The 12,866-nt window shown below is 36.1% G+C and overlaps 1 protein-coding gene and 1 long non-coding RNA gene across 2 annotated transcripts; one reads left to right on the top strand and one right to left on the bottom strand.

Moving 5' to 3' along the window:
* Positions 1-3,498: 3,498 nt before the first annotated feature.
* Positions 3,499-4,460, bottom strand: LOC121052899. Its single transcript, XR_005810180.1, has 4 exons — positions 4,354-4,460; positions 4,146-4,247; positions 3,749-3,824; positions 3,499-3,590 (listed from the first exon to the last, which is right to left on the bottom strand). It is a non-coding gene; the product is annotated as an uncharacterized LOC121052899 (long non-coding RNA).
* Positions 4,461-8,426: 3,966 nt separating this feature from the next.
* LOC112198089 (pentatricopeptide repeat-containing protein At4g02750) lies at positions 8,427-11,234 on the top strand. Its single transcript, XM_024339132.2, has one exon. It carries the CDS (start codon positions 8,445-8,447, stop codon positions 10,539-10,541), a length of 2,097 nt encoding a protein of 698 aa, XP_024194900.2. The 5' UTR covers positions 8,427-8,444; the 3' UTR covers positions 10,542-11,234.
* The last annotated feature ends 1,632 nt before the right edge of the window (positions 11,235-12,866 follow it).

Here is a 12,866-nt window from a genome sequence, read left to right as displayed (position 1 = left end):
AGTAAACCCTAATTTGTGTTTGGCTCAAACTCTAGATTACTTGCTCTAGTGGTAATAGGATTAAATTAGAAGGATTTAGATTCCTATTCAATGTACGATTATTTTCCTTATATGATTGAGATTCTATGCATTGTATTCCTCTATATAAAGAGGCCCCTATTATCAATGAGAATACACAGCAAATTCCTCTCAATTCTCGTTTCCCTAAAACAGGAGGGTATTTTTTAGAAAATTTTGTGTTTAAAGAAATGCAAAATTATTTCAGAATTAGATGTTCGATTTCCCTCCAATGTATGAAAATATATATATATATATATATATATATATATAATCATGCATTTGATATATAGTAAACTTTTTTTTTTTTAAAGGGCTACTCTTTTTTTTTTTGGCAAAAGAAAAAAGGCAGACTTGTTCACCTAAGGGACAATTTTTGAAAGACATTAAGAGACTAGTGAATCTAATGACTGAATACGTGTACAGTTTAAATTGTTATTTTTCTCAGTCCTTTAAAATTGTCCCTTAGATAAGTAGGACTGAGAAAAATGGTATTTAAAATCGAATCTATGATCCCACATCTATGCGTATGTATCTTTCAATAAGAGATTATATTGGCTTTTATTAAGTGCATAAAAGCATGGGAATAATTTTATATACACCCCTGTTTCTACTTAGGCTTAGTTTGGGATTGTTGTGCTGTTAGAGGAAGCACTTTCGAACTTGCTGTGAGAGGAAGCACTTCCGAACTTGCTGTGAGAAGAAGCAACTGAGGTGTTTGGTAAACTGTTTTGAAAAGTACTGTGAGAACGAAAAGAAATTTCTAAGTGTTTGGTAAGTTGCAAGGCAAAAGTGCTTTGGCTGTGTATAATTACCAAAATGGGCATACATAGTAAGATATGCTACTAAAATACATAATTTTGTTTTTTGATTATGTAATCATACCAAATGAAAAAATTTCTCATGTATTATTCTTCTACCCTTGGTTGGACCGAATAAATTAAACCCTTCAATATGCATATTATGTTTTACTATTACACAAAATAAATATAGAATATTTGGATTAATTTCCCGACCATAGTTCAACGGGAACCATTACACAAAATAAATTAAAGTCATTTGAAATTTGCAACTAAATGGAACTAGTAGATGCATTCATTAGACTTTGTGCAATTGCATTTCTTAACACCTCCATTTCTTGTCTTCCCGAACCACTACTAGAATTATGCCCTCAGACATCGGCCGAAAACTGATGAGAAAAAGAATCCCGACCGATGGTTATTACAAAACCATATGGAGCCATCAACTTCAATTCCTATATACTTTCAATGTAAGATGGTTATTACAAAACCATGAATTAGAATGTACCTCCAATTTTCTATTCAGCATTGCAACTAAACCATCGAGACCTAAAAGAGCTCAATGAATTGTACTTTGAGGTATCAAAATTCATGGTCTATGTAGTTACGGGATTCCCTCATGGTATCGTAAAACATAACTTTCAAAAGCAAACGGACTGGATATACAGTTTTGCTTATTTATTGATATAGATGTTGAAACAAACTGTAAAGGAACAATGTTACACAGTTTGCTTAGGCTATCATATTCCATCTTTCATGATAGTTTTAAAATTGAAGACGCTAATCTAAATTTTGGATTGCGTTTTACATGTAAAGTGGCTGCTGCATTTCATGATCTAGGCAGATTAGTAGTTGACTCTGGCTTTTTCTTCATTTGCTTTGAAGGACAGCTGCATAGAACCATGCATCTTTAGGCATAAATCTGGTTATTTTAGCTCTGCAAAATACCAGTTTGTCCTAAAATGTAAAGCAAGGTATACACAGTGTTGATATATTTAGGAATATGAATAGATTGTTGAGAAAGAAAAAAAAAATTAAATGTGGTAAACAGGCACAAAATGCAGCTATTTCTATTGTACTTTAGAATCCACGCACAATGTGCATAAGCCGAGCTGAATTGGTTTAAACTATATAGAGGTTAATCAAGAGAACTTATTATAATAACTTATTATTTCTATTTAATACTAGAAATGTTTGCCCGTGCATTGCTGCGGGAGTTAGAATTGTGAGTGAATTGTTTACAGAAGTGAAGAAAGGGACCTTGGCCTCACTTTCTATGATTCAAGTAACATCATTTTAGTTCATTAGCACAAAAAATAGATCAAAAACTCTTCAGGCCTTTAAGAGCAAATTGTGGTTGTCTCTCAATCTTTACTGTCTAACCGGAGAGAGCATATATAAAGAGAGAGCGAAGGTATTTTCAAGCTTCTTGATAGCCAAGCAAAGGCATTCAGATCTTTGACAGATGCTCCAAGTATCATCATATATTCAAGTGGCCTGTATTTTAAAGAAAGGCATGTAGATTAGAATTCTGAACATACCTCGTTAATAAATCCTCCAAAAATATACTATACAATAGCAATCATTAGAAAAGGAGTACATCCTGTACTATTAATGCCAAAGTTTACAAATCTATAGACAACTTCTATTTGCATAGGATGAATGGTGTAGGAAGGTTCTGGAAACTCATGTAAAATTTGCAATTTGGATAAGCACACTTTACCCTTTGTATTTCTCAAGTCTTCCTCTTTGTGTCTCAGTCATGACAATTGGAAGTGAATGGATCCCTGCAAACACAGACGATGAAAATCATGAATTTTCTCCCATTTGAAATGATGCTATTAGTACTAACTGCTAAGGTAAACATAACTAGTACTTAGTGTAACGCATAAAATCACACTGAGTAAAGTTTTTTGAAATAGTGTTCACTAACTCAATCTTCTCTATAATTACCTTAGTATATCTTAATTTTCCTTTTCATGATGTGACTGTGTGTTATCCACCAATGCTGAAATTCGCAGAGGGATTTTGAACTCATACATATGGTGAATGATGTCTGGGATAGTGAGGACATAGCAGGACATAGCTTGAGCTCATCATGAGCAGGACATAGCAACTCAATGAAGCTGAAGCTTATTCACCAATCTCCATGGAATTAACTGAAAATCCAAGGGCTGCAAAAATTGCAACCACAGTGGTAAGGCTACAACATCTGTCATGTAAGGCATGGCATTAATGTAGCTTTGTGTGATGTGCTGGCTATTGCAATAGCAAACCAAAATGCTTGCATAGCTGTGGCTTAGTTAATGTCGATGTGTTCTTTGTGTTTGGTCTTATGCAGTTGTTACTTATGTTCGGATTTTAGAAGTTCTTGTTTCCCTTGATTAACAAACAAAAATACTTGAGAAGCTCCCAACTTAATCATCATTAGATTGACCACAAAAGATTGGAAATATAATTTGATATCAACTAAAGAAATGTAGAACGGTCGAAAAGGAAAGGAAAAAAAAATTCAAAAGAGAAAAGCAAAGGAAATTAACAAAAAGACTTTTCTACAGAACATTATACTAACATCATGCCCATTCAGTTGAATTTGAGTAATATCAACTGATGAATAACCAATTAAAAAGATACTACTTACCATTCCAAAGTAAAAACATCATGGCAAGAGCTGCTACTGTAGACACTCCTGCACCTAATAATGATGCTTCTATCAAATGTCTTGGAATTTTTCTGCACATAGGGCCAGCTGTAGTATATATATTTTTTTAAAGGGCAAGTCATTTCAGCTATTTTTATTTATATATCTACCTTTTTTTTCTACTTTCAAATAGACGCACCAAACCTCAGATCACTATGTAGATACCTCAAAAAAGAATTCAGAACTATACCTCTGCCCTTGATTCTACCAGAGCGGTCTCTGAAGAATCATCACCCTTGTTGTGTCATGCAATAGTTCGCTTCATACTGTAAAAAGTTAGAACAGATAAACATCAGCAGCTATAATTTGTATAAAACAGGGTACAATTAAAACCTATACACTACAAATTAAGTTACAAAAAAAATTCAATGATTTTGCTACCTGCCAACAATCATTGATTAACTCACCTCAATGTAGATTAATTATGTTACAGAGATCAAACCATGACCACAACAAAACAATATATAGGCAGTACACCTTCATACAACAAAAAATAGATAAAAGGAGAAAAACTCATTCATTCAAGAACAAAATTAAAGTAAATACGCTGCTTTCAAATAGAAAATAACATAAGAAAATATACCCACCTCTTTTCCATCTCTTTGAATTAACTTGATCAAATTGATTAGATTTACATCCTCCTTCCAACAATCTTTTAACCCGTTTCGTTGTGCTTGTAGATGCCATCACTTCAACAATATATGTAATCCAATTAAATTTTTAGATCATCATATTGAAATAACATTCAACAAAACTTTTTAAACTGCATTAACAACTTCAACCAAACATTTATACCTGAGTCCAGAAAATTTGTAGATTTTGATCGCTCACTGTTCCCAATATCTGCACAACAAAATGAATCAAACCACATCATAAACAACAATCAAGCAAGCACAAATCTTCTGCTGACAATCAAGCATAACAATGCATAACCTCAAATAAAAAAATAAAAAATAACGGGGCAATCAATAATCTGAACACAAAAGTTACATACTTGAATAACAATAGGACACCAAACTAACACCAAGCAACAAAACCAGGAATAGAGGCAAAAGAATAATGTAGATACTCCTTTGCATAGACTCCTGAAATCACAGAAATCAGAACATTACCCTATTAAGCTCCAAAAAATACAAAACCCATCTGATACGGGTGAAGAGAAAATACAAATAAATTTCAAATCAATTCGCAAGCAATCTTTTTAACATTGCTGAGAACTAAACTACAACATAATTATCATAATAATCTTGCCTACACTAGCCAATTCACTTATCATCCAGTTATGCTTTATTTGTTTGCAGTTGTCAAACTAAACTACAACGTAATTATAAACATGCAAAGACAGCACCATCAGGAAGAAGCAAGGAGCATACCAGAGGTAGTAGCTCCGTAAACTCCCCATACCAATGGAGGCTAAGTAACAGGCTTGGTCAGCTGAAGACAAATCTTCCTTTGGTCAACTGAAGACAAATACAGGAACCATAAGAAATCCCATAAAGAAGTTCAATCAGAAAATTGAGACAAAAACAACATCAGATTCCCATAAATACCAACAAATCAAAGAAAACCCAGAGATCTTTTCGTCTCCTTCTTCTTATTCTTCTTTCTCTTATTTCTTGTTCTCTTCTCTCTGTTTCTTTTTTACTCTTGCCTCCTCTTTGTCGGGGGAACAACAAAACCCATAAGAACAACCAAAATCCAACAAAACCCATCATCCAAATTCATAATAAAAACTGAGGACGAAGAACAAAAATTTGGCGAAGAATAAATCTGAGCATAAAAGGAATTACCCGCAAATCGCCTGCACTAGAGTTGGGTAAAACAGCGGTTGTGCAGTTCTTAGCGAGCGGCTAATCAGAGGAACACAGTTGAGAACATGGAGGACAAAAGGAATAGCGTAGCAGGAAGGTGGAATCGGCGTGGAGGAAGGCGGCGACAATCCACCAATTGAATGAGGTCACCAGCGACGAGCAGAAGAAGAAGGCGATCTGAGAGAAGACTAGGGAGAACCAGTCACCGAAGAAGAGGAAGGAGGAGATGTGGATTGAGACGTCTGCCGCGATGGGTTTGCTGTTTCGATGTAATTTTCAGAAAAGGAGGAGGACAGAATTGGTAATTCTTCAAATTTTCATTAAACTCAACTGTTCATGCTCCGTGTTTTCCCAAAGCAGGTCTTCAAAAGCTACAAATTGTAGCTTCCTAAATTCAGCTTTACGGAGAAGCAATTTCACCCAAAAGCAGCTTTTAGAGATTTTACCAAACACCATGTTCTTGGCCCAAAAGCACCTCAGGAATCAATCCCAAACTAAGCCTTAATTCACATCCCCATTTAACTTTCTTCTATAAAACTTCTATTTTCCCTTGTTGAAACATCAATATACACTTCTATAGCCAACACCTCCTCCACCATTTCCATCATGGCTCTACCTCATCACATTTTTTGGTGGTATTCCATTAAAAAAACACACAACCACACCCTCCTTGTCCTCGTGGGTTTGGTTAGAGAGAGTGAGAGAGGGGTCGATTTGGCCAGATAGGGAGAGTGACATATATGTATGTACTATAGAAGTTTCGCCTTTTTTATGAAATAAATGTTTTGTCCACAGAAAAGATTAGATGTAATTGAAGAGATCTAAACAACATGTTAATTTAAGAAAGTAACCTAACTATGGAGAGCGCTGTAGATGAGCTCTGGCTTGTAGGTTACTCTAGGTTACTTAGAGCAACCTACATATGGAGGTTACATGTTCGATTCTCACCATCATCATGAAGATGAGATTGAAAATTGTCATTTCTCTTAAGGAAAAAAAAATATATAGTGAGCCGTGCAAATTTTAAACTCACAAGTTTTAACTAAGCTTGGAAAATCATGAGCACAAAATGTATGATCTCTCTAATCATTTATGGGGAGTAAAATTCACACTCCCCCTTTTTTGTAAACCACACTCTCGTTTTCTCTTTTATTTATTAAATTTTTCAAATTTCCCCTACCATCTTATTATATTTTCCTTGCCACTTGTTACATTTCAGATGATAACTAGTTCTTATCTTTCTCTATCATCTTCTCTCTCCCTTCCCGTATCATCTTCAATCTTTTTTAATTACCAAACTCTCTAGAGATCCAAATACCCATGAAGCAAACCAATTCCAATTTGATTCCTTATTCAAAATCTTCATGGGTTTGATATTTCAATGGAAGTTATTTGAATTCCTCAATTTCTGGATAAAGTACAAAGGAGCTAGAAGAGTTTTTCTATTGGAACCTCTAAATTTACTCACTTGACCTCTATACTTTTTACACCTCTTATCAAATTTTCAAATACTAAATTTACTCAATAAACCTCACTAAACTTCCTCAAATAACCTCACTCCTATAATTTGCAAACAATTATTATCTTTAAAATAAAAAATTTAGTCATTTTAATGATTTAATCACTCTATAAATCTTAACTAAATATACATTTCTTAATCAAACTTGAGTTTCAAAAATTAATGTCTAATCAATAAGAAAATGCCATGAACTATTCTGTTTTTTTTTTTTAGCTGTGCATTAAAAAATGAAAAAATATTTGTTTTTATTCTCAAAAAAAAAAAATTTGTTTTTTATTGTTTTTTTTTTCTGTATTTTTGGTACCACATGATTAATTATTATTATTATTATTATTTTTTTTTGCAAATATAATTGATTGACTTAGATTTAGGTCATAAATCATAAGAGGATTTATTTTGTTTTCCCTTACCAATATGCGTTCAACATATATATATATATATATATATCATACATTTTTATGTCACATGATCTTAATCATATTTTTATTTCTTATTAAATATATATGAGTGAAATTGGAAAATGAAAATAGATAAGGAAAATACTAAGAAATACAATCTAATATTATTGAATTGGAAAGTCTACATTAAATAAATATAATATTTTTTGGTATAATTATTGTCCTTAATAGTAATTTTATAGTAGGTTATATATGTCATTTAATAATTCATAATAGAGTGAGGTCAAGTGAGCAAATTTGGAGGTCCCCAATAGAAACTTTCGAGCTAGAAATTCTGAATTCACCCATCTACGTTGAAACATTGAAACTTAAATTAGTGAAACTAAAACCAAAAGAACGAACGAGCTAAAAAAGGCATGAAAAAAAAAGGACAATGTTTTTGTTACATCTTGCATATGCTCACAACTCTCCATCCCAGAGTTCCTCAATGTTCTTGTAGAAAACGTGAGTCTCGTTGACGAATCCAATGTCTTTAAGCAGCTTCTCCTGTGAAAGATAGAGAATATTTCAATGAGAAAACACCAAATACATATAGATGACCATAATGTTGCGATGCCAATTGATTCATAAATCCATTGAACATAAACAACACATATTTGAAGCTAGTCTGGTCTCATTCATAATCTAATCATGATAAGCACCAATACTACCAAAAGATGAATGGAATTCGGGAACAGAAAGACGAGATGCACGCCTGCTTTAGATAAAAGAAACTTTGAAACCAAATCTTTGGGTATAGACCAATCAAAAACATCAAAATTCTCCTTGATACTCGCCTCCTTTGTGCTCTTGGGCAGCACACTGTGACCCGATTCGCACTCCCCTGTATAAAATGACTCAAATTTCATCTTTTCCAACTCGCTTTCATCTATGACTCATTCGCACAGTCCCACTCAGGTAATCAATTGATTCACTTCCTAGTCATGTTTAACTGCGTTTAAATTTAGATCCAAGATTGAAAATAATAAGACCCCGATCGGTGAATGCAAACATTATCAAAGTACATGCCCCTACATTGCAAAAATAACAATCAAATGACAAATCATGCCAAACTGAGGGGCCAAAAAAGTAATTTAGCCAAAACGCTCTATCTATTTGATGTTCCCGCCGAGTCCGTTAATCGCATGGAGCAGTATGCTCTACTTCTCATGCTCCATTTGTAAGCTGAAGCTTAGTCGACTCCTCTCTCTAAGCCTCACCAAATCCCTGTGTACTGCAGCTGCAACCTCTTTCTTTCAAACCCAGAATCTAAAGCCCCTCAACTCCAAAATCTCGACCCACATGCGCAATGGGTTTGTCGAAGAAGCCCAGAAACTGTTCGACGAAATGCCTCACAGAAACACCGTCACCTGGAACGCCATGATTCGTGGGTACTTTCTAAACGGGCTGTTCAATGATGCGGTCAGTTTGTTTGATCGGATGACCGAGCGGGATGTCTTCTCGTATAACACGGTGATTGCCGGGTTGATGCAATGTGGGGATGTGGAGGGGGCTAGGCGAGTCTTCGACGGGATGGTTTTCCGTGACATTGTGACTTGGAATTCAATGATTTCCGGGTATATTCGTAATGGCAGGATCGGTGTAGCAGTGCAAGTGTTTGATGGGATGCCGGTGAAGGATGTGGTTTCATGGAACTTGGTAGTTGGGGGACTTGTGAAGTATGGGGAGTTTGATTTGGCTGAGGAGTATTTTAAGAAGATGAGCATTCGAGATTGTGCTTCCTGGACTATAATGATTTCGGTGTTTGCTAATGCAGGACGGATTGTTGAAGCTCGAGAGCTCTTTGATGACATGCCTCTGAGGGATGTTCAGGCTTGGAATGCGATGATAGTTGGGTATATAGAAAATGGGTGTGTTGAACTTGCAGAGGGGTTGTTTCAGAAGATGCCTGAGCGGGATTTTGAATCTTGGACTCAAATGGTAGATGGGTTGGTCGAGGCCCAAAGAGTTAATGATGCCTTGAAGCTATTCATGGAGATGCCAGAGAAATGTCCCAAAACATGGAACTCGATCCTTTTGAAATTAATAAGAAATGAGCTCACTAGAGAAGCTCATGCTTGTCTTGAGAAGACACCTTACAGAGATGTCATATCATGGACGAATTTGATTGTTGGATATTTTGGAATCAGAGAGGTTGGCGTCGCAATTAAACTTTTTGAGTCCATGCCTACTCGAGATACAACTGCATGGAATGCCACGATATTTGGATTAAATGAAAACGATCGTGGTGAAGAAGGTTTGAAGCTTTTCATGAGAATGAAAGAATCAGGGCTATCACCGGACAAAGCTACATTTACTAGTGTTTTGACAATCTGTTCAGACTTACCAACCTTACACCTAGGTAGACAAACTCATGCACATATAGTAAAAGCAGGATTTGGTGACATTGTTTCAGTTTCCAATGCTATGGTTACCATGTATGCAAGATGTGGGAACATGGATTCTGCTTTACTGGAATTCTCGTCCATGCCTAGCCGTGATGTCATCTCTTGGAATTCTATAATATGTGGATATGCACATCATGGGAATGGTGATGTAGCTTTGGAGATGTTCGAACGCATGAGATCAACAGATGTTCATCCAAATCCTATAACATTTGTCAATGTTCTATCCGCTTGTAGCCATGCAGGGTTGGTCAGCCAAGGTAAATACTACTTTGACATGATGAGATACACGTATTTTCTTCAACCTACAACTGAGCATTATACATGTATGGTTGATTTATTCAGTAGATTTGGGCTTATAGATGAGGCAATGAGTTTTCTAGATCAAATGAAAGCCGATGGATTTGAAATTCCTGCTAGTGTATGGGGGGCATTACTTGGAGCATGTAGAATCCACAAGAATATTGAGGTGGGTGAGATTGCTGGAGAGAGGGTTCTGGAAATAGAGCCTGGCAACTCTGGTGTATATTTGATTTTGGCAGAAATGTATTTGAGTAATGGAAGAAGAGAAGATGCTGGGCGGATTAAGGCAAGGATGAAAGAGAAAGGAGTCAAGAAGCAACCGGGGTGCAGTTGGATCGAGGTAAACAACATTGGGAATGTATTTCTTTCAGGGGACAAATCCCACCCCAAATTTAGGAAGATCTGTTATGTGTTAGAATTACTGTATATAGAGATTGAGACTCAGTTTCCAAAACCTGCTGCATTGCTTCAACAAGTACAAGTTCCATTGAATATATATCTTGGCTGACGTTTTGTTACTCAAGGCTTTGTTTGGTGCTCTGTTGATTTGTACTCTTCATATAATCATCAGACTCAGATTGCAATGGATGTTAAGTCATTATGAATTGTTGTTGCTAGTCAACTGAGTTCAAGTTTATGAACAATTTTCCAAGCCATTAGAGGATGTTGAAGCAGATGATGTAACTTGTAAGCCTTTGATTTTTTACAAGACGAAGAAGCAGTAGCCTATCAGATATGGGTTTGTGTATGCATTGGCAGTGGCCAGAAGCTGCCAAGCTCGCATCTAATCACAATAGAAGCGCAAAGGAGAGAGAGGAATTGTCCATAGATTGTTGGAGAAGGAGTTTTCAGCAAGCCCCCTGTTGATGTGATCAACCATTTATTGAACTATCCATAGTTCTTTAGCCAAAATGATATCCATATATCAAATTGATTTCGATGCTAAAATCTGATGTCCCTGGGAAGAGCTAAACAGGTATAAAGAAGGGAGGTGATTCCTGGCTCTTATATATACTCTGTAGCTTGACCTTTTACCAAGGAAGATGTCGGTGTATTTTCTGGTTTGACAATAGATGTCGAATTAGAGTACATGGGTATCTATAATCAACCAGTTCAAGGTTCTGAAATTTTTTACCATAGTATATATGAATATTAACAAAGATGAAGAAGCATCCAATTCATCCTCTGTAAGCTTGGTTAAGATAAATCGCATGTGTGCTGTTTCATTTATAAAAGGTGCCTTTCCTTATCACCCTAGTTCACTCAACATATATGTACCATCAAATTTACAGATTTAAACAAAGTCTAAATTACATCAACTAAACGTAGCACAAGTTAATTTACTATTGCAAGAGACTCTGGATATTTGTATAGAATCATATATCTGAACTTTGATAATTTTTCCCATCAGTATAAAACATTTAATGAAGTGAAAAAAAAAAATCCACATTTCCACAATAAAGATAGGAAAGCAAGTCTCAATACCAGGCCAACACAAGTTTATTCAAAGCCACCTTCGGGTACTACATTTTCCCTTCCTAGCTAGGAATTAGGATCCCGAAAAAGCTAGTGGTTCAAAGTCCACTGGCTTTCCTTGAATTGTCTTTCAAACTAAACACATGTAAACTATAGGGTTCAGGTCTTGACTTCTGCGCATAGTAAATCGAATCATCATCACAGCGTAGGGAATCATGGAATGACATTACTATGGAATTGTTCGAACCTAAAACCAAGGCATTACTCCCAATCGATTGCACCTCCTGCCACACAGGAGTTGTCCCCTCCAGCTTATAAACACGGAATTGAATTTGTGAGATATGAACATATTCCACTACCAGCATTAGACCAGTCCCCACTGTTTTGATCATGTAAACCTTGGGAGACCTTCCTCTTACTTCGGCAAGTATTGCACATGCAACAGGTTTGATTTCCATCTTCTTCATGGGAATGGAAGATGTGCCGAAATCCCAGACATCAACACTATAGTCTTCCTTTCAGACATAGAACTCATTACCACACCCCATGATTTCTTTGTACCATCTGCGCTCCTCAAGTTTTGTCCACTTATAATCAGATGTTGTGCAGAAAGCAAGGCTGTTGTACCTGCAATTATCTCTGTCTTCAAAGATGTACATCACCATGACTCCAATCTTGTCTTTGTTGCTGCATGTCGGACGTGAAGACAACCCAGCCTTGGCTCTCATCTTGCTTGCCAAATGCTTCACAGAAGTGAAATCCAAGAATTTATCACTCGGAGGCCTTTTAGCCTCATCAGAAGTTTTGCATGCTAATGTGAAGTGATCAACAATATTGTATGCATAAGTAGTACCTTTCTATGTAATGCCAAGTATATCTGGAAAAGTCTTGAGTGGTGGCAGGGGAAGTTGAATTCCAGATAAGAATGGAGTTGAGATCATAAACTCGAGCTGGTTGTTCAACAAAACTAGCCAACCGTGAGAGGATCCAAGGCAAACTGCATCTCTGGACTCCTCGGGCATGTTTATGTTCGAGTTGTAAAAGTTTCCTTTAAGACTGTAAAACCTAGACCCATCAATGGCCTCACCTTTATTCAGATCTCGGGGAAGAACAAGCCACGCTGTTTCGGGTAGCCAAGTGAAGGATGGTGACTTGGTGATTTCATCAACTGCAGCAGACCAAGAGGGACAAACTGCTTTAAAGCGCATGATGGTTTTGAGGGTGGATGTTGATAGGATATGTTGACAGAGTTCCTTTAGTAATTCGGACCATCCTGACATGTTTTCTCTTATGATTTTACTGGAGTTGTTGTCGTCGTCCACCATCGATATCGATGTGATCTACTGATCTTGAAGAA

This window comes from Rosa chinensis, chromosome 4 (assembly GCF_002994745.2).
Source record: "Rosa chinensis cultivar Old Blush chromosome 4, RchiOBHm-V2, whole genome shotgun sequence".
NCBI classification, from domain to species: Eukaryota; Viridiplantae; Streptophyta; class Magnoliopsida; order Rosales; family Rosaceae; genus Rosa; species Rosa chinensis.
Note: the sequence above shows the minus strand (reverse complement) of the source record. Positions and strands in the feature narration are given on the sequence as shown.